At 34.7% G+C, this 21,771-nt stretch overlaps 2 protein-coding genes across 9 annotated transcripts in view; both read right to left on the bottom strand.

Annotated features, from left to right (window-relative positions):
• The window catches only part of LOC131038193 (probable trehalase), a 95,826-nt gene extending 88,118 nt beyond the window's left edge, over positions 1–7,708 (bottom strand). For 4 of the 7 annotated variants that reach the window (XR_009359530.1, XR_009104365.2, XM_057970542.2 and 1 more), the window contains exons 1-5: positions 6,978–7,702; positions 6,760–6,879; positions 5,260–5,375; positions 4,835–4,935; positions 4,521–4,627 (exon numbers count right to left, since the gene is read on the bottom strand). Coding sequence is in view for 4 of the 7 variants with exons in the window: in XM_057970542.2 (XP_057826525.2) it covers positions 4,521–4,627; positions 4,835–4,935; positions 5,260–5,375; positions 6,760–6,879; positions 6,978–7,471 (938 nt within the window). In the remaining 3 variants the exon portion in view is untranslated. Of the gene's footprint in view, positions 1–4,520; positions 4,628–4,834; positions 4,936–5,259; positions 5,376–6,759; positions 6,880–6,977 lie in introns of all 7 variants that reach the window. The other 3 variants (XR_009104364.2, XM_057970540.2, XM_057970541.2) reach the window with 3 other exon arrangements.
• An 8,571-nt stretch (positions 7,709–16,279) lies between these two features.
• On the bottom strand, positions 16,280–20,077 carry LOC131038195 (glycine-rich RNA-binding protein RZ1A). Of its 2 annotated transcripts, XM_057970546.2 has the most exons (5): positions 19,918–20,075; positions 18,160–18,402; positions 17,743–17,881; positions 16,669–17,198; positions 16,280–16,561 (listed from the first exon to the last, which is right to left on the bottom strand). In XM_057970546.2, exons 3-4 carry the CDS (start codon positions 17,851–17,853, stop codon positions 16,674–16,676), a joined length of 636 nt encoding a protein of 211 aa, XP_057826529.2. In that variant the 5' UTR covers positions 17,854–17,881; positions 18,160–18,402; positions 19,918–20,075; the 3' UTR covers positions 16,280–16,561; positions 16,669–16,673. The 2 variants fall into 2 exon arrangements, with proteins under 2 accessions (XP_057826529.2, XP_057826527.2); XM_057970544.2 differs by lacking the exon at positions 18,160–18,402 and having other exon boundaries at positions 19,918–20,077.
• Between the last annotated feature and the right edge of the window lie 1,694 nt (positions 20,078–21,771).

Below are 21,771 nucleotides of genomic sequence, written 5' to 3'. Positions count from 1 at the left end.
TACAAGAATCTTTCCATTTTGGGCTCACAAAAGACATTTTGGAAGATTTTCCTACCTTGGAAGAATTTCAACAATCTTTTCCACTTTTGAAGAATTCCTGTATGCCTGGATTTTGGAGAGAGAAAATTTTATCATGAATGAATTTTCTCGTGTTTTTGTGTTCATCTTGTCCTAAAGGAAGTTTTTGATCAATCTGTCACTTTTCCTATTTTTTAGGAATTTTTTCATTTCTGAGCTCCAGAATCCAGGAGAGAGAATTCTCTCCCTTGACCAATTTTTTACCTTGCCTCGAAATTTCTTCATTTTAGGTGAATTTTCTCCTCTGACAAAGAATTTTGAAATTTCTTCCTTGACTAGGATTTCCACGCTTCTCTTCCAATGTCAATTTCATGTTGTGGAGGAATTCTTCATCCGGAAACAAATTTCTTCCTTACCCCAGTCCAGCACTTCATCTCCAACTTGGGCACTAAAAACACATGGTGAAGGAATTTTGCTTGAGGAAAACTCCTCCATACCCTTCATTTAGCGCCCATTCTTGACCTTGATTCTACTTTACCCTTGAGGAAGGAATTTCTTCAATCCTTAGCCAAATTTCACATTTTCCAGGAATTCTATCTTGGAGGAAGGAATTTCCAACACTTAGTCAATTTTCTACTTTCCTGAAATTCTATCCTAAAGGAAGGAATTTCCAACGCTTAGTCAATTATTCACTTTTTTCCAAGAATTCTATCCTGAAGGAAATTTTTTGATCAATTCATCAACTTTCCTATATTTTAAGAATTTTTTTTAAATTTGAGTTCCAAGGTCCAGGAGAGAGAAAATTCTCTCACTTAGCCAATTTTGTCATCATCTTGAAATTCGGATGAATTTTCATGCCTGAAAGAGGATTTTTTGAATTTTTTCCAGAGGGGGATTTCCTTTCTCATTCTTATCCTTGTCTTCAAATTTCCATGCCTCAGAATTCAACCTTCATTCTTGGGCATTGGAATGACCCTATGGAGGAATTCTATGCCTTAGACAAAATTCCATGACCCTATGGAGTAATGTTGACTTCGTTGACTTTTCCTTAAGACCTCCGTTTTGGCGCCCAACTTCTTGTCTGGGCGAAATTTCTATGCGAGGGAGGAATTTTGGGTGTGAAAGAAAATTCCTCCATGCCCTCATTCTAGCGCTCTTCCCTAACCTTAGGTGACAATTTGGTGTGATGCAAGATTTTTGGGGGTGGAGGAAAATTCCTCCACACCCCCATTTTGGCACCCAACTTTCTACATGGGCGTGAATTTGGCAAGGTGAAGGAAAAAGTGGTTTGGAGGAAAATTACTCCACACCCTCAATTTGGCACCCACCTCCTTGAAAGCCATTCAGCCTTGGCAAGGATTTATCATTGATTGCTCATCAGACTTAATCAATTTTTTGTTCATTTTCGGATTAGGAAATAAATTTTTTGTTCATTTTCGAATTAGGATGTCATATTTGGAATTGAAGTGCTTTCTTGCCTTAGGAGGATTTTCAACGCCTTTCCACTTTTGGAATGATTTCCACACAGCCATTTTTCGATCAACTGCTTGCTTTTTGATTTTCCGAATTTAGACAAATCTTCAAGAATTTTCGGTCTTCAATGCCAAGAGCCCTACCTGTTGATGAACATGTCATGAATAGACTTACTATAAATAGTAAATACTTCCAAATATTAAGATTAGGATAAAACAAGACGAGACGACACTTACTAAAAATAGAAACTTACTAAAAAATAGTAAGTTTGATTTTCGGCAAAATTAGACCAATCCGGGTCAGGAAGGTAGGACAAAGACGTAACTATAATAAGGAGGGCAACCGGGAGCTACTCCCACACCCCCCCACCAACCCCACCGCCCCCCTACTATCCTAAAGGGCCTTAGGATGGATGGATAGAGAACTCACGTTGGGGAGGGAGCTCACTTTCTATAGCTAATGATGGCCGATCCCCCCCACCGGCATCTTTGAGAAAGGTTAACATTCTCGATTCTATATGTAACATGGGTGGGTCCCTACTATTCTATGGCTAGTTGTAGTAGGGCAATTTTATCGATTCTATACGTAACATGCCCCCGATGAACACTATAGTTCTAACTCCAAGTGTGGGGCCCATAGAATTGTAGGGGATCAGTCAATTAATCAGTGAATTAATTAGTAGATTAATGTGCTTGCTAGCCCTTTAGATAGTAGGGCGCTTTAGCCCCCCACCTTGCTTCCCCACACACGCAGCGAATAAGCGAATATAACCAGTGCATAGGGAATAGTTATTGTTGGGTGGGACTATAATTCTTATTTGAGCAGGCTGATTAATTAATTGACGTGGGTGGGAAACTATAGTTCCTGTTGCCCCACACACGCAAATAGATCGAGACCCTCTGCCATTAATCGTAGCAGGGAATAACCAAACCCGGTGGGGATGGAATGAGTATAGCACTCATCGTCTCACCAACCCTAGCCCAGGGAGAAAGGAATAACTGGAATCTGGAAGCCCTACTCGACCCAATTCAATGATTCGAACGGTCCTACCCATGTCGTGAACTGATTCCCCACCTCTATCAGTAGTTATAGTCAAGTGGATTGAATGTGACCTAGCTCTTATGCCGATGAAGAGTGAACCAATTGTTGATGGGCCATCCCTCCACCGATTGAAATGTTTTGCTTAATTAATCAGCCCCAGTCAATTAATGTATGCCTGCTAGCCCTTTAGAATAGTAGGGCCTCCTCATCCCCCCTCCAAATCGAGCAGTAAATTAATGACGCCCTGGGGGCCCTCCGGGTATGCGAGGTAGTGAAATCCCTAAAAAATAGGAACTTTCTAAAAATAGAAAGTTGCTCGAAATTTGCTCAAATTTCACTAGTAGGTTCCTTGAAGGGTCCTGATTCCAATGCAATGTTCATTTTTTCCAAAACCCTAAAATGGACAAGTTCCAAACAGCCAAATTTATTCAAACGACTTGCAAACTTGATCAAATTCACCCTAAAACACTTGAAAACCAAGGCAACCGAAGATACTGTTGCAAAAAGACCCAAAGAAACACAACCAAAAGACCAAGAGGACCTAAAAAGTAGGGATCCCCATTTGCAATGGGGCGATGTGTGAAGACATCACAACAACCCGAAGACACGTTGCATGCCTTGTCTCTGCACCTTTTCATCAAATTCTCTTAATTCAAGCATTGTATTGTATTTTGTCTTCACCAAGGATTTTGGGGTGTCTGGGGGTCCAATCTATCCAATCGGGAAGCTCGCTAGTTAAGATAGATGCACGTCTCAAAGGACAACAGCATGAGTGTATCAATTCGGAGGACACCAATGCAGATTTGGGATGCTAGTATTAAATTGAGAACATTGGCGTGTTGAGCTAGTGTCCTCCAAGTGTGCAGGTGTCCTTTCTAGGCACTCGTGTCCTTTACTTGAGTCAATTGGGATTTTGGGGGTCTCAAGAGCTCAATTTGACTTCGTTTTAGTTGCATTACGAAGCTAGTGACGTTTAGGAACCCTCATAGATGCCTTGAGTTGGTTTGGGGTGAGTTTGGATGGTGTCAATGGAGCTCAGGTGCGAGTAGGTACTTGTCGAAGCTCATCGGTAACACCTAGGACCTATTAGATGGTCCCATTTTCCGAATCAAGTCTTGTAACCTTGAGAATGGTCTTGTGTGACCCTAATCACCTCAATAACCTTGTCCCAAGGTTTTGGAGACCTTTCCCCATGTTCGGTTGAAGTTTTAGGTGTTAAGTCTTTCGCTTGTGAAGTGTCTTGCATCGACAAGATGACCTATTCTCGAGGCTTGAGCGTTAGTTCTTGCTTATGATTCATATGTTAAACTTAATTACTTAAAAAAAAAAATCCATATATTCTTATGTGTATTTTGCTCATATCCTCTATGGTTCCTTGGTTGGGCACTACAAGATTAACTAGAATTAAATAACATATTAACTAGGTTAACAAAATAACATATTAACTAGAATTAAATAACCGTCATATCATAACACACATAGTGATCAACATCCATTTGTGTCTCCTTGTAGAGTTCTTCACATCTTAAGGATAAACTTTGTCTCAAAAATGCACTCTGAGATTAAGAGGCATGCCCCTCATTAAACTAACACAATCTCATTTTATAACATTGCTTGTGCATTTCATTTTAATTCATAATAACCAAAAAGTTTGTACGATGTTCAACCCTAGAGGGTTAGATCCCTACCATTATCAAGGTTTACACTTTTGAAATTATTCTTCAACTTAAATCGATTAGCAAAGATTCACAGGCACTATAATAAAAATCAATATCAATCATCTCTCATATAATTTTCTAGCAATTTCAAATTGATTTTATCAAGTTTACACTAACATGGTTATAATTGATAGCCAAAGATACTAATTACCTAGTGATTGATGCAATTTTACTAATTTTCAAATGAGATAAACATGAACTTTCCCTTTTTCATGCAAAGATTTTTTTTATGAACAAACTCATGCATTTGAACTCTATGTCCAGAGTTACCTCATCCAACGTGAACCAAAATCCCACCCCGACTCAGCAGCAGTAGCGATTTCATGATAAAGGGACGTTTTCTCATTTTCTTTCAAACCTTTAGCTGTCTCCTTGTCCTGCAATTACGTCAGGAAATGAATATTTTAAACTTCTCATTAAAAAAAAATCTTTTAAACCAACAAAGTGTGAGAAGGAATCTCCAAGAACCACATTATAGTTAAGAAAGATCTATATGATAAATTACAGCTCCTTGTCACTTTTTAAATGGTACACACCCTATCACTTGTATGATATTTAAATGGGTATTGATGCAATAATCTTACAATTGTCGAACATTCTGGCCTAGGAGCATTCCAACTTGCATAATATCGGCTTAAAGAATGCTCAAAATCATGTTCATCCTTTATAATGACTTCATGTACCCCTATGTTTCAGGCATAAGGAAAACATTAGCAACAACAAGAATTTTTAACGCCAATGCTAAATACTCAAATTAACTTTTGCCAGACCTTATTTCCTTTATGGATCAGAAAATTACTCAATAAGAGAACTCTCCTTTTATCAATCCTTTGAAGTATTGTAAACTTAAAGATAAAAGTCTCCTTGAATACCGAAAATGACACATATTCATGCCATTTATGTTAGACAAATTGTGAAGCCTCATTTTTTTAAGAAATATCATGTGTCAAATTTGACACATCCAATTGTTATGCAGCGTGTGCTGAAGAAATGCCAATGTTAAGATTACCTGAAGTCCAAAATCTGTACTCTTGTAGCAAAGCAGGCAATGCCTTTCTCAACAGTGAAATGTCACCAGTTTTCGCATAAATGGCTTCCACCATCGCACTAAGAAGAGGGGGTTGACTAAAACAAGAACGCATCAAACAAACACAATAAAGATTAGTAGGCTTTCATGCAGGCATATTGACGTAACACAAGCTTTTTTTCCCAAAAAAACATGCATATTCATCAAAAGGCGTGTGACAAAAATTCTCTAGTCTCCTAAATTATATTTCCCTGTTCTTAATCCACTGAAAGGAAAGGTGTGCATGGGCATGAGTAAACATTGACTCGTGTACATTTACACACGAACATGAGATTTTAAATAAAGTTTTATCAACTCACAAAGCATATAATCACTTTTGAGGGTTTGCACATCCTGTAGGTTCTTAAACAACTACAAAAGGGAAGTGTCGTTTGCCAATAATCATGTATAGCTCAAACTCAAAGTGCATTATAGCTCAAACTCAAAGTACATCACTTAACTCTCAAAAGAATGAATGAAAGATTGAAGTTTTGAGTTCTAACTCAAGATGAAAGGATATTCAAATTGTGTCGGAAATAAATGTAACTCAAACTCAAGATGAAAGGATATTCAAATTGTGTCGGAAATAAATGTGGATAAGTTCTATGAATACTCCATGATTGGTACCAAATGCTTATAGTGCGGCTATTATGATTTTGAGCCACTGAGACCCCAGGCTCAAACGCTAACCCACGTGCTTATTTAGATGCCCAAAACTCAGTGCTCAGTGCATAGAAATTCTCCAACAACAGATAAGTAGATCTGGGAATTACGGTAGCCTCACCTCTGCATTCCCAGAAAAAGTTTCACTCCACCCAAGTGGGAGTCAGCTCAAAGATATTAATTGTGTATATTGTATCCATACTGCACAGGTTTCATAATGAGCTTAGCAGTTCTGTATGAAGACTTTAGTAGTTTCAACCTATATGAAGAGCTTAGCAATTTTCTTCTTAGTTCGCGTACATTTCTCATTCTCGAAAAATAAAACCTACAGCTATAAATTCTGCCATCCTTTCGAACATTATCAGGTTTTTCAAAAACAAAGGCTCTTATGATTGCCCGAGGAAATCGAGTACCTAAGAGGGAAGACCAAATTTATACATTCTTGCTAATTCTCCCATCCCCAGAGGCATTTCTAAATATCATATAATTAACGCATTTTAAAATTATTCCTCACAAAGAATGATCACAAAGGGATTGCAAAAGCGTAACCTATGCTTGCATCTTCTTCACTGCAACCAAGCAACCCCATAACCCTAGCAGATATATGCAGGGACTGTGATATACCAAAAATACGATAAAATAATTGTGAGGTAAATTCAAGGAATTAGTCTAAGGACTGTAAACAGCATTAAAATTGCAGAGATTGTGATATAAGAATTGTACAAGGACTGTAAACAGCATCAAAATTATTAAAAAGAGGAGAAGAACATAAGGCAACACCTTCTGTTCGTGTAGTAGGTTCGGGCGCCGTTCAGCACAAAGCCATAAGTCTCCACAAGCGAAATCAAATTGTACACAATTCCCTTGGCTGTTTCAAACATTTTGCTCGCGAGCAATCCCCTGCGTCGAAACAAACAAATTACTTCAAAATTGAACACAGAATGCATAGAAAAGTACAATAAAAACATAAATCACTTGGAACTGAAATTTAACAGAACCTGATGACCCAGTAGCTATCCCAGTAATAAACTTCTCTAAACCGCGATCCAGGAATTATTACCGGCCGAGATAGATACAAAAGCGTATGCTGATCGGCACTTATCTTCACATCCTCGCCAACTTTTCTGCACAATTCTTTCCACAAGGAATGCACTTGCAGAGACCAGCCACGAATTTCAGGGTGTTTTACCCCGGGTAAAAAGCCCTCTGGCTCTACCGTGAAATCCTGTGGTGTATAGATTATTACATCGCTGCCTGGCTCATCAAAATATTCGTTGATAAAAGCAGTGAGATGATCTGGTGACAATGAATTGTCTTGCAGGCGACATAATTCCCGAAAGGCTTTGCGTGTCTGGAATAAATTGAAGCGAAGGGGGAGGTCAATGTACAACTTGGGATCAAAATCCTTAGGGCCAAATGTAGCTAACATGGCTTCCTGAACTTGTTGCAGAAAAGATAGCAGAAGGCTTGATGCACACTGATCGTCTGCCATTGGAAATTCCCACAGAACGCACCCGTCTTTCTCCGATGACCTTAAAATTGACGCGGCCCCGTTGATGTAACCCAACGATTGGCAGCGAATTCGAACCTGTACGTCCTGCGCGTCACGGCCGTTAAAAGAGGGAAATAAAGCTTCATGTTCAAACTTCAAAATTCCTGTGTACAAAGTTATAAGGCCATGGTTCCATGGAGAGTGTCGGAGAATTTTGAGGATTCTTTCAAAATTATCTTGGTTTTATGGATTTTATAGTAGGATTAGGGGAAGCCTATCAATAACTTTATTAAATTTGATTATCTTTATAAGTTTATTAAATTTGATTATAATTAAAAAGTGAAAAAAGTTAAAACACTTTATATTTTTTCACTTTTGAATTATAAGAATGAATAAACTTAGTTGCATAAAGTTTATTAAACTATAAAATACATAGAAAATATATTTTAATTTATATTAAATGTAGATTATGTAATTATATGTTAATTATGCTTTTGAATTATAAGTGAATAAGCTTTCATTTATACTTCAAAAGATATTACATAATTCATAGTGTAATATTTTTGAAGTATAAATGAAAGCTTTTGAATTTGAATTATAATATGCTTTTGAATTATAAGTGAATAAGCTTTCATCTATACTTCAAAAGATATTACATAATTATGCTTTTGAATTATAAGTGAGTAAGCTTTCATTTATACTTCAAAAGATATTACATAATTCATAGTGTAATTATAATTTAAAATTGAAAAAAACTAAAACTTTATAAATTTATTAAATTTAATTATAATTCAAAATGTAATAAACTTTCAATTATAATTCAAAGTGAATAAACTTTCACTTATAATTTACTTTAGTGATTTTGAATTATAAGTAAAAGCGTATTCACTATTCACTTTGAATCATAATAAAACATATAAAATTTATGTAATGCATAAAATTTATTATACTATAAAGTACTTATATAAAATATAATATATTTAAATATTATATAAAATATAATATATTTAAATATTATATAATACATAGAAAATATATTTTAATTTATATTAAATATAGATTATATAATTATTTATGAATTATGTAATATTATAATTTAAATTTTAAATTATAAAATTAAATATAGAAGTATATTAAAAATTTAAAAATAAAATACATTACTAAAATAAAAATATATATTAAACATATTTTAATAAATTTATTTAACAAAATATAAACGAATATATAAAATTTAAAATATAATAATAAATAAAAATATAAAAAATATAATATAAATAAAATACATTTAAAAAAATATAAAAAAATATATACAAAATTTAACAAAAATATAAATAATTTCTTTTAAAGGGGCAGCGTAATTCCTTTTAACAGCAAAGCGGAGGGCACACTCTTCGAAGCCGCAGAGTTGCACGGACGAGAGAGAGGATTGCACGATGCTGCAGGAAGTGGCAGGCACAGAAGGCACGGACCGAGGAAGCACGGCTATCCAGGGGGTGCAAATTTTCCCCTGGATAGCCAGTGCCCAAGTGTGCAAAGAGTGATGGTGCTCTTCCCCTAGTGTTAAGAAAATTAATTTGAGAAGATGTTTGTTTTATGGAGTAATAGATTCTAAATAAATGTAAATGTCTTTTAATTATATCACGTGGTAAAAGTTCTCTAGGGAAATTTTGAATTCCATTCGAAAGGTAAAAAATGGAAATTGAAAATTAAGAAGCTTAGACATCTATTTTGAACAGTAAAAGTTAACTATCATGTAGAAAATAATTTGGACCCATATAAGATTATTTTCTAAATGTCATACAATTCTTAGTCCTTGTCACATTGTAATATGTTCGATTGACATATTTTAAAGAAAATCTATGTATGATGCATATTTGTATATTTGTATATTAATAGTGTTAGAATTGTGTGATATTTAATTGTAATCTCATGAACGTGATTATATCAAACCCTCCAAACCCTTGACACCCTAATCAGAGTTTAAGGGCTTCAATAAGTGTTGTTGAACGTTGCACAACATAGTCACTATGTTAGTGGGGTCCAAGGGGCACAAGTAAAGAATTGGCCATTTTTACCTATTTTGGGCATTTTTTTGCATTGTTTTCTTCACCCCACAATTTTGGCACGGTATTCTAAAAGCACCTTTATATACGCCTATTAGTATACACACGTTCATGAGGGGTGGGTGTAGTGAGTTTTATAGAGAATTCACGAGTATACAAAGTTTGTCAAAAGATTGAAAAAAGAAATCATCAATATGCTCTTTGTATCATCCTAGTGATGGATCACAGAGTGTGATTTGAAATGTTGATGCAAAAATTCTTGAACACAATCTTATCGAGAAGCAACTGTAATAATTTTATGGATTGTGGAAACTTAATATCATTAAAAGGAATCATGTTGTATATTTACTTTTGTGTTAAAGATTAATGCATGTGTGTGTCTCTCTTTCATTGTGGAGTTTTTTCTTGCAAGAGTTTCTATACACGCATATGGTGTTAAGTGTTTATTTATCATGGTTAATTTATTTCTATTTGCTTAGATGGAAATCTCTCAATAGGTAATCTAATGTTGTATTAAAAAAATAGATTTGCATACGTTCTAAGGGCTAATATAATGCACACACACTAATTGTCTTGAGATGGTTGCTTTGGTATTATGTTTTTTACTATGTATCAAGGTGTGCATAAGTCATTGTTGTGCATTTTGAGTGCCTATCAATGTTTCAACTTCATCATTTTCATTGATAGTCCTTGTTTTGACTATTGTTTTCTTGCATTGAGATATATGTGTTTGGCATTATACCAAATTCATTGTGAATACTTGATGTATTGCATTACATGTTGTATACTTGAGATGCTTATGTTATGCTTATGTGATAGTCATAGATGTTGTGATTTTAATAATCACAATATCTTGCATTTTAATGTATTATTGTTCATGATTATATTTTATGTAAAGTGGGTATGCTTGATGTGAGAATCAAGTGTGTCGGTGCAAGCGTGGTTTTATTTCTCCACCTGATTATGCAAGTTTGAGTTTTTCCCCAACAATTATTATATCAAATATTTAACTTTGGTCCAACATGTTTGTTAACCTCTATTGCACTCACTTTGAACGTGACATGAGTCATCTTCCCTTGTAATTCTAACTGTGTTGTGAAAAAATCATAAATGCATAATTGATATGTTGTTGTTTATTTCTTGGTGCATGCCATTATAATTAATAGGTTGGATATTGCATGTTAATGATGCTTAATGTATAAGGATTTTTTTTTTCAAAATGAAAGAAAAAGAAAATGCTATTCAAAATACATTAGAAATGATATTTAGTATTGTTATTAGTTTAATTGCTATTTAAAAAATATTTTGTTTGCTTTGTAAAATTCAATTGAAATATTTAAAGGACATGAAAAAAATTAATTGAAATTATTTTATTGTCTTATAAATGAGAAAACAACCTAGGCATTTTATTTAGATTGTTAAGTGTATATTATGAAATAAAAAATAAAAAATAGAAATATATGAAAAAGAAAATATAATAATAATAACATAAGAAAACAAAAATAAACTAAAAAACAAATGAAAATAGAAAACATCATAAAGAGGAAAAATAATTTAGTTTTGTTTGTTCTTACATTATTAAAGAAATGCTCTCCAAACTCTCCTCTCAAACCAACGAAAATAAATTTAGAAAGGTGCAAAATCGCTTGGGTTTGCATTATTTGGACTTGACATGGGATTGTAAAGGAAGGACTTGAAGGTTTGTTGGATGGCACTTTGGATTCCCCTCTTAATTTGGAGGATTTAGAAACAAAATTAATGTCTTTACTAGGTTCAAACTTGAGGCAATTCTCTTCAAGCAATTCTCTTCATTTATCTTGTGAATGCTTTTATTTTTTCTAACCATGTCCACTCTAGAGGATCCATATGGTTTGGATTTCAAGTTGAATTCCATGCATTTAAAATGATTTAATTTATTGTTTAAAAATAAATAAATTTTTCATTTTAAATCATAGTTATGACCCAAAAAAATAAAAAATTAGGAAATGTTTATTTAGTTTATTAAAAATTGAGAATTGTTTTAAGAATTTTTTTATGATTTTCTATTGGAAATATTTCTTTTATTCTAAAATTGAGGATGACTTGTGATGAATTTGAATGTAGCAAAAGAAGTTTCCTTAATGTTTTTTGATTTCGAATCTTTTGAGGCTATGTCGAGTTTTTTATTACAATTTTGTGCATTTAAATATGTGGGTCATCGAAATAGTATTTTGGTGCGTTGAACATAGCATTTGAGGTATAGATTGTAACAAAGAAGTCTCTCTTGATCTTCGTGAGGATACAAAGAATTCAAAGATGGTGTGAATAATTACTAATTAAGTTATAATTAAATTTTATGTAGTAATTGAAAGAAGCTACAAAATTTGATGCCTATATTTGTTGACATTCGTTATCATATTTATGTTACTCCTAATTCCACTCTAATGGATTATCAAATGGATAATCATAACACTCCAAATCTAGAGCTTAAGGCATCCACTTGATTAACATAATTAAATAAAACCCTCAAACAAAATCCACACACCTTATCATTCAAAAGTATCCCATCTTTAATTCAATCTTTTGACATTTAATCTAAGACATTGGAGTTAGAAGAAAACCTCTACCTCATTATATCACTCCCCAACCCTTTTTTCTACCCTCCTTTTAGTGGCTGATTGGGAAGAAGGGGTGGGGGCAACTCTCTACACGGGTCATCATTGGTACATAACCTATGAGATGTTCTATACACTTTCATAAGTGCTTTGCTTCATAATAGTTGAGAATAGTTAAAAGCTAATCAAAATGCTCCCAATCTGTCATTTAAAATGAACATTTCCTTTGCATAGTGAGCCAATCAAAATCCTCCAAGGAAAACAATGAATCTATATCACATTTCGTGAGCAAATGTAATCCATGATTTCCCATTTTACCATTTACTGTACCTTCAAATTCTAAATCCCTTAATACATGGTCCTCTACAAAATCAAGACTAAATCCATGATTTCCCGTTTTACCATCTGCAAAATCAAGATTAAATCAATGACTTCACATTTTACCATCTGAAAAATTATATAATGATAAGATTCCCCCTACTTATCTCTATCATCAAATATTTATCTTGGGGTAACTCCCAACAATACTCAACACTATCGTGTTAACTTCCACCCCCCTCTCCTACAACCTGTTTCACTATATAACAAACGAATCTCCCAAAAAACACTATTCACGATACTCACATTTCGCCACAATAAGATTTTTTCTTCCAAACACCACCAAAATGACTACCATCCGAGAGACCTTACACCAGCAATCAATCACTCGGGAACTAAAAAATTTTCACACAACAAACTACTCTCTCCCTACTTCACCAAAAAAGGCTCCCAACTCTTATCCTACCTCAGACTAAGAGAATAGTAACAGCCATTTCACCTCTCCACTAGAAGCAAAACCCAGCTTAAGTAAAGAAAAATGATAAGGCTGCAAACAGAGGCTAACCATGCAAATTTTGCCAGGAATAGGTTGAGACACCTCTGAAAGCAAATTAAACGTGTCCATATCCTGCACCAGCCAACAGTCAATTTTTATTTTTAAAAAAAAAAAACCCCTCGGAAAAGCAAATTAAATATATGTCCATATCCTGCACCAGCCAACAGTCGCAGGAAAAAAGAAAAAAACGGAAACCTACACCAGTTAACAGTCAAAACAAAAACTTAAAAAAAAAGTAAAAAAAAAGTTATCAAAAATAGGGACTGCCCCATGCTATCAATTCCAAAAATAAAAAACATTATCGGTGATGCTGCTTCATCACAAATTCAGCCCCAAACAAGGACATCTTTCCTGCTGTTAAAATTTGCTAAACATGAGCATTGTCTTTGCTAATGTATATCACTATGTCCCACTTAATTACTTTAAATTATAGCAATTGGGGAATCAAAAGAATAATATTAAAAAATCCACCTAATTTTCATTTCTAGTAATCTAGCTTTACGGTTAAAGATAATAATAGAGTTGCAAAACATTTTCAGTCAGTCACAAATTTAAATTTTATAGGCGTAGTAGAGTCGCAACATAACGTGTTTCTATGCTACAAACTAAAGAGAACAAAAATTCCAACGAAATATAGCATAAAGCTCACATTTTGAAATCTGAAATATCCGAATTTTTTAAACATTGGTGCCAAAAAGCAAGGCAGTAAATTAAAGTGTCCTTAGCATGTCACAGAAATGTAGATAATTACTATACAATAAGCATATAGGTAAAGTAGTGATTTTATTTATTTGCAACATGTATCAAAACATTGAAATAGATTGATGCCATTTGTATATAATCAAACTTACTATAAATTGCAGTAATCATACATAAATTGCCAATGTCTCATTTTTACAAATAACAGTTACACTCAAATTTAAAAGAATTATAGGTCCAATACAAAGATTAGTTAATAGTCATCCTTTACAGGGCATTAAACTTTTTTCCTGTTGCAACTAAAAAGCAGGAACATATAAATAAGACCGGTGAAATAAAAATGTAAAGCATGAAAATTTTATTGAAAATCTATCTAGTAAATTGTGAAAAGGAAGAAATGTATGGAAACACTTGTCTATAAAAACAGGACCCAATAAAATTGTTGTCCTTAAAACTGTATTTCTTGGCCCAAAAAGGGTGCACGTGAATGGGGCCCTTCTCAAACAAAATACCATCACAGATATCAAGCATTCCCTGCCACCAACCAATATACAAGTACAATAAACACATCAAAAGTTCCCATGTTACATCGGTTTATAAAGTAATGCACATAAATTGATACAATTCAACTAATGCAATGCTGTTGTCATTGTCAAGTAACAGCCAATTTGGTGTGTACACCCTTGCCCCCTATTAAAAGTCACAAAAGGGCCATTTTGCATTCACCATATTTATTATTCTAGGAGGGTGGTAAGCAATGCAAGCCATATGATTTTCAGAGGCATGACACAGACAAAAGTATGAAACAAGACAGACAACTTTATGGGCATTTTAATCAAGAAATAACCATAATTGAGTATATAACACCTAAAAATCTTTGTTACAAGGCAAATTTAACATCTCATTAAAATAATAGAAATGAATTCAACATTAAGGTTGACACTTGAAAACATGATGAAAAAGATATAAAATGCCTCTTCAATTCGTTAAGTAACTAAATGCAGCACAATACATGGTAATGGAAATAGAAATGCAAGAATGTTGTGATATAAAAAAAGAGGAGGATAGAAACCATGAGTTGAGCTGATTTCTGCACTGTATAAGGTTAGCTTGTTTGGTGAAAGCGGCCAGAAAAGCAACAGCAGAAGCAATTATCAATGAAGGCCAGGACATGGGTCAATCACTGTATTTCTAAAAAGAATCTGGCAGATATCCAGGGTTATTGTATGATATCAAAAGGCAGAAAGTAGCTGTAACATGTAATAGGATCCATGAAACAAAGCTGATTGCTTGCACTGCTGAAAGTTGGCTTAATCGCGAAGAGCTATTCTCTGACTGTTCTTTTGGTAACAAATAAAAAGTTGCCAGTATGAATTTCTTTCAAGAAAAAGGTAGAAAGCTTGTCAGGCCATGATATGATTCCCAATAGTTCCTTTGAAGAAACCATTTTATCGAGTGAGAAGGACAAAAGAAAAGAAAGAAATCTTGGCCATGGAACATAATCAACAGCTGCACCCTTTTAGCAGAAAGTAACTGAAACTACAGTGTGATAACTCAGCACTGCAGTACTCAAACTGTCTTTAGAAATCCATCAAGATCCTTACCTTCAAGGTGTGATGCTAATGAAAAACAGTAAGAACAACATAACACCTCTCCACTGCACCCAAGACACAAAAACTATCGGAACTGCAACATCAGAATCAACTGAATAATTGCTCTTAACTACCTTGGACAGTTTACACATATTCTTATCCTTTGAAGTAACAAATGGGTATCAAGTATCAGATCACACAATTCCAGGCCAGTACATAGTAGCATCTTGGCACACCTAAAAGAACACCGCTGGAACAGCAACATAGGGCATGGACTGTCTTGAACACAATTCACCATGAATCTTACTGTTTCAAGAACATATCATTGCAATGGCACAATAAACATAACATGTCACAGCCTCGACCAATTAGACAAATAAATCCAAGCTGTAATATATGTGCCAAACAGTTGGAAAAGAGCATCAAGGACAAAGGCCAAAATCCCAGCCTGCCACAAGAGCATCAAAATTAAATGTCGCCTTTGAAGTTAACCTAAATATGAAAATATAGGTAAAGAGTAAAATCAAATCACAAATATCATATATGCTATGTATATAAATGTTGACTAAAACAGGAAGATGGCACCAACAAACTTTACCATAGTGTGAATCCTTGCCGCCCAAACTAACCAACCAAATTACAGCATTTAGATCAAGACATGTAACATCCGAGCCTATGTTCTTGCAGGTTAATCTTGTTATATTCACTCCTTAGGATAGCAGTACTACGAACTATATTCGATTCAGACCTTATCTAGTTTGAAAAGACTCCATTCTTCTGATAGGAAGCAATCATTGTTTAAAGCAGGGGGGCCTTCCACTAAATTGTAATTTTTTTTCCTTGGTGTTCTAAGCAGGGGGCTTCTCACAATGATCGCACATCTCCAGGGCAAAGCTCCTAGAAGATACTCAGAAGCGGTAAACTCTTTATGCGATGACCAATACCTTCTAAAGTACAATCCCAATCTTTGCCCATAACAATCGAACTCAAGAAAGCCAATGAATCTCATAAAGCACAGCAAAACAATCAAAAGTAGCACTGCCTTCAAAACATCTCGTCTTAGAAGATAGAAAAATATATATATCCCAAGGTTAAATTTGAGCCCGGCATTCAAGAGTAAAACTAATTAAGCAGTTACACAATGGCAGTAGATCATTTTGCCAGCCAATTGTGAAAATATTTCATAATCAATCCTGCAACACATTTGCATGGCCAACAAAGCTTCAAAATTTGTTTAATGGGTCTTCAGAGACATCAAATACAGCCACCTGAAAAGAAAAACACAAAATTAACATGCAGATCAATTAACCAAACATCTTACATTACTAGAAAATCAACCAAATCATGCAAACTCAAGACTTAGGTATTTAAGTACCTTCATCAATGGCGATCATCATAAGATCGAGATCCACCACCACTGGGTCGGTCATATGGACCAGAACGATCACGATTATATCGGTCATTACCTGGCCCCCCACGACTTCCTCCATCCCTACTACGCCCTCCATATCGATCACTACTGCGGTCTGCGCCATACTTACCATTACCACCACCACTATAACGATCACTCCTCCCACCATACCTATCACCTCCTCGACCCCCATCTCCATTGGTACATTCTCGTGCAAAATGGCCACGCTGACCACATTTGAAGCACTCTGAACTACCACCTCCACCTCCACCTCCACCTCCACCTCCACCACCACCATATCCTCGTCCACCACCATAACCACGATCACCACGGTCTCCTCCAGCACTCTTTGGCTGAGCCTTGTCAACAGTGATGGAACGACCATCAAGTTCCATTCCATGCATTCGACTTATTGCATCTTCCATGGCCTTCTTATCATCAAAAGTTACAAACCCAAAGCCTCGAGAGCGACCAGTATCTCTATCAACAACCACCTGAAATGAACACCCCAAATATAAAACTCGAGTTAGGCGAAAGAAGTTGCAAATGGATTTGAGCACAAAAAGTTCAGCATAAGCACACTTATGTTTCAATTGTACCCCTCTTAGTAGTTAAGAATGGCAAACCATCATGTACCTCTTCATATATCATAGACAGAGTGAGGCTAGTTATTATATTCTTCAAAAAATATGCATAACATGCTTGTCAAAATCAAATTTATAATAGAAACCCAAAAATCTAAAAATTTTAAAGACCTACTAACCCTTGGCACTTTTGCTCATGGTTACATTGCACTGATGTCCCTCTAAGTTTTTATAGAAAAAAACTACCATGTACAAATAAAAATGTCAAAGAAGATAAAAAGAGATGCAGAAGATTCTGTCATAATAAAAGTACGATGGAGAAAAATCTCCCTTGGTAAAGAAGGAAAAAGCTCAAACCTGCTGATCTTCCACTAAACAAACCCATATGACATATTCAGCAACAATGTATATAATAAATGAAGTTAACAGAAAAATTAGAAAACACAAAACTTGCCTTTGCCTCAATAATATGGCCAAACTTATCAAAAGCATCCTCTAGAGTCCTGTCTGAAGTGCTCCATGACAAACCTCCAATGAAACACCGATATTCCATACTGTCTGACATGTCTCAAATAAGGGCACCAGTTCTTAATCTAAAATCAAGAGAAGTAAACTTCATTAAGTACAATTAATTAACCCAAAAAACAAATTCAAGATAGAAAAAACAAGGGAAAAGTTCATAAAATACTCAATCAGATGACTACAAAATAAAAACATCAGAATATTTTCAGGCAACACAGTGAACTAAAAAATAATTCCCCATGCACAGTAACATTTCCAAAATGCACAGTCCTACCACTTTAACTTGTTCATAACTTATCTATCAAACATAAAGAAAATAAAAGAAATAGCAACTTCAACTTGTACATACCTGGGTTCACCATTTAGATGGACTTCCGATCAATCAGTTTCTTGTTATGATATTTCACACATTTTCTGGGATACAATTTTTTTCTGATATCCCCTAGTTGCTTTAGGTAGTCTTATGTTAGATTTCCCTTTCCTCCCATTGAAATTTAACACTATTAATTATAGAATAGTAAGTCCAATGGGTTGGAGTGTAATGGTTAATAAGTAACATTATTAAAGCTGCCCATAGCTTAGTTATTGCAGCCTGCAAACAACCAAGGAAATGGGGACCTCGTTTACATACTGAATCCGCCTCAGCCCAGTGAGGCTCCAGATTTACCAATAAAAAAATTCATTAAACTACAAATATGATCTGTATACTACAAATTGGCGAATGAGTAATATTTTTATTCTATACTAAAAATAGCAAGGGCAAATTTTAATTATTATTACAAATGTACAGGCAAAACAACCCAGTTTTTGAATATGGATTATTAATTACATACATACATACATGCATAATAAACAACTTGCGGACAGGAATCAGATAGACCATTATATTAAGGAAAACAAGACTTGAGGAAGACAAACAAAAGCCAGATTTTTTTATAAATGCTGTGTGTATAAAATTAAATAAACACACATCCAATATTTAAAACTTGGACCCTAAAATGAAATGCACACCATCAAATCCAAATTAAACACGCATAATATATCAAAATTAAATGATAGCAAAACAGTAAGTAATAGCGTTTTTGGTTTTGAAGCCATTCTAAAGAAGATGCAGACAGATCAGAAATCAGCAGGCGAAATTCTTGAGGCGAAGTCTTTTGGCACCTGGAGGAACTCATTCATGACTTCTGTTCCCATGATGTGCACGAAGGATCATAATATGTTGAAGCAACTATGGCAGATACATGCACGCATGCACATACGAAGGTGCGCATGTGTGTATCTATATAATAGGGGAAGCACATTAAATTGATGCCAGTTAAAAATTTCATTACCTTCTGAATTTCATAAATTCCAAATACACTTATCCGTACTTTTCCTGTTCTCGTTCGAATGATTTACCCCCATTTCGAATCCCTCAATAGAAACTAGAGCAAATCCGGCAGATCCCACTACGTAAAACCCAAAAGGAAAACATACTTTCAACAAGAAAAACCCTTAGTTTATTTATGACAGAATAGATCTCAGCGCAAATAATCATACACTATACTTAGAAAGAAAACAGAAAAGCAAAATTTAATTTCAGATGTGTAAATCGAAACGAAATTCAACCCACGTTCCGGTTATCCATAAAACCTTGTTGATTTCAAAGAATCTGATAAATTCGAAGTTAAATATACAAAGAAAAAAAGTCTGTGTTTCACAGGCATGCACAAAAGCAAGTTTTAAATGAGGCAAATAATAAACAAACAAGGACAGTATTCACAGAGCCGAATTCTTAGAATATTATTAAAACAAAGGTACAAAACAGAGATCCAAACCCTATAAACAATGAGGAATTCACCGCCAAGATCTCAAAAGAAAGAACAATAAAGAAGACAGGCATTAACCCTCCGTCATAATAAACCTTATTCTCATGCAATGAAAACTGCTACCGTCGAGGCATACAAACCCTAATTTTATTTCAGACATATAAATAAATCAAATACAAACATTGAAAACCAAAATAAACCTTATTCTCCTGCAAAGAAAAAGAAAAATAAACATACAGAACACGTAAACCCTTATTTCCATGATAACTTACACCAAAACAGCTAGAAAAGCCTACCTGCTAATTCACAGGTAGAATCGAACCGCAAACCTTGGTGCCTCTGCAAATAATTCTTAAGAACTTAATAGAAATATGTTTCAGAAATGAAAGCTTCGTAGAGCAAAACTTAGTACTTATACCTAGGTGGAGAAGAAAGATAAGACTAGGGTTTACTATTTTCCTTTAAAAAAAGAATACTTATATATGAGGTAAAGAAGATACCTACTCATCCGTTTGAGACTAAATTAATATCCCAATAGGACCTATCCTGTAAGATTGTACTTTTCCACTAACATCGAAACAAGATAAGGTGTGCTAGAATGTCCTTCCCTATTAAATGGCACTAGACAAAGCAAAATCTAAAGACAAATTTGTAATCAATGTAGGTAGTGTTTTTTATCAATCTCATCATAATCTATGTAGGTAGTGTTTATTAATACAAAGATATTTTTATGTTATTTATATTAATATTTTTTTTATTTTTTTATTTTTTTATTTTTTTATTTTTTTGGAGGTTTGTATATGTGGTGGCGGGAAAAGCGAGATCGGGTGACTAGAATCTAATCTCACTTTTGCCAACACATTGGAAATACGAAATAGCCTAGGGACATAGCTCACTTTGGCTACTTCTTGTGAAAAAGAGAGAGAGAGAAGGATTACCTCTTAGGGCTCCTATTCCTCTTGTTGCAAATGATGAAAAAAAAATAGGGTTTGAATGATCAACTAGACTAGGAGATGAAGAATGAAAGATAAATGAACTTGAATTTGCACAAACTTGTAGATCTGAAACTGAGACATTGAAAGCATGAAAGGGGGAGGATTCTGGATGTGTACCTGATGTTGCAAATTGAACAAAATTGACCTCGACCGGGGTGCCACGCCAATGTCATGTTTCTGCAGACAAGAGGTTGCAACTGAGACACTACAAACTAGAGGTCCCGAGTTTGCAACTTGTCTAATTTGACTGCAAAATGGAGGGACCAGGGCGTCGTGCCCCTATCCTTGACAGTTTTCTACACTTTTGAGACTTTTGGGTGGTGTTGATGCCTTTTCTTGGTCCAAAACTGCCTCTAGGCACTTGTTCCTGCACTTGCAACTGAAAAATGGAAGGTTTGGGTGGCTATATAGGGTTTTGCCTTAGTCAAACCCATGTGTTGGTGATTTCCACCTCCACAAATAGTTGATAATGTAATGAAAATATGTGTGCTAGAAACTTGTGTGTATGCAAGATCCTAAATGATAAGAAACTAGAGCTACCCTACGCATGACAATAAACCCTAAATGTAAATGTGAATGTAAATAACAATGCTTCAAACCAAATATGCTAAATGATCTAACGCATGGAGGTAAATGTGTAAATTGATGTAAAGAATCTCATACAAAGACATTAAAATAACATGAAATCATACCAATCCCCAAGGGAGAGATATTGCCACTGGATCTCCTGTTACTCTTCAATGTCTTCAAGGCTCCTAATTGATGATGAATGTTTGACAAATGCTTGATAAATGTTGTTGAATATTGTTGAAGACTCCACATAGGCTTCTCTTTCACTACATAGAAGGCTCCTTATGCTTGCTTTGTTGATAAATCCCTTAGATTAGATAGATCTTCGTTCCCTTCAAATGAAGAAAGAGAGCTCTTGTGTATGAAACCCTAGATCTTAATTTCTACTTAATTTCGCCTTTAGGCCAACCTAGGAATTGAATTTCCTACCAATCTTTTGGGGTTAAGCATTATAATATCATAGAATCGTGCTTCGGAAACTTCGGGAAAAAAGTTACAGTTGATTTCGAGGTGTTTTGATATGCGAAATCGGGTCTTAAAGGTCGAAATAGGACATAATTAGGGTTTATGATTAAATGATTCATT

The sequence above is a fragment of the Cryptomeria japonica genome, chromosome 11 (assembly GCF_030272615.1).
Source record: "Cryptomeria japonica chromosome 11, Sugi_1.0, whole genome shotgun sequence".
In the NCBI taxonomy this organism is placed as follows: Eukaryota; Viridiplantae; Streptophyta; class Pinopsida; order Cupressales; family Cupressaceae; genus Cryptomeria; species Cryptomeria japonica.
This window is presented reverse-complemented; position numbering and strand designations above follow the sequence as displayed.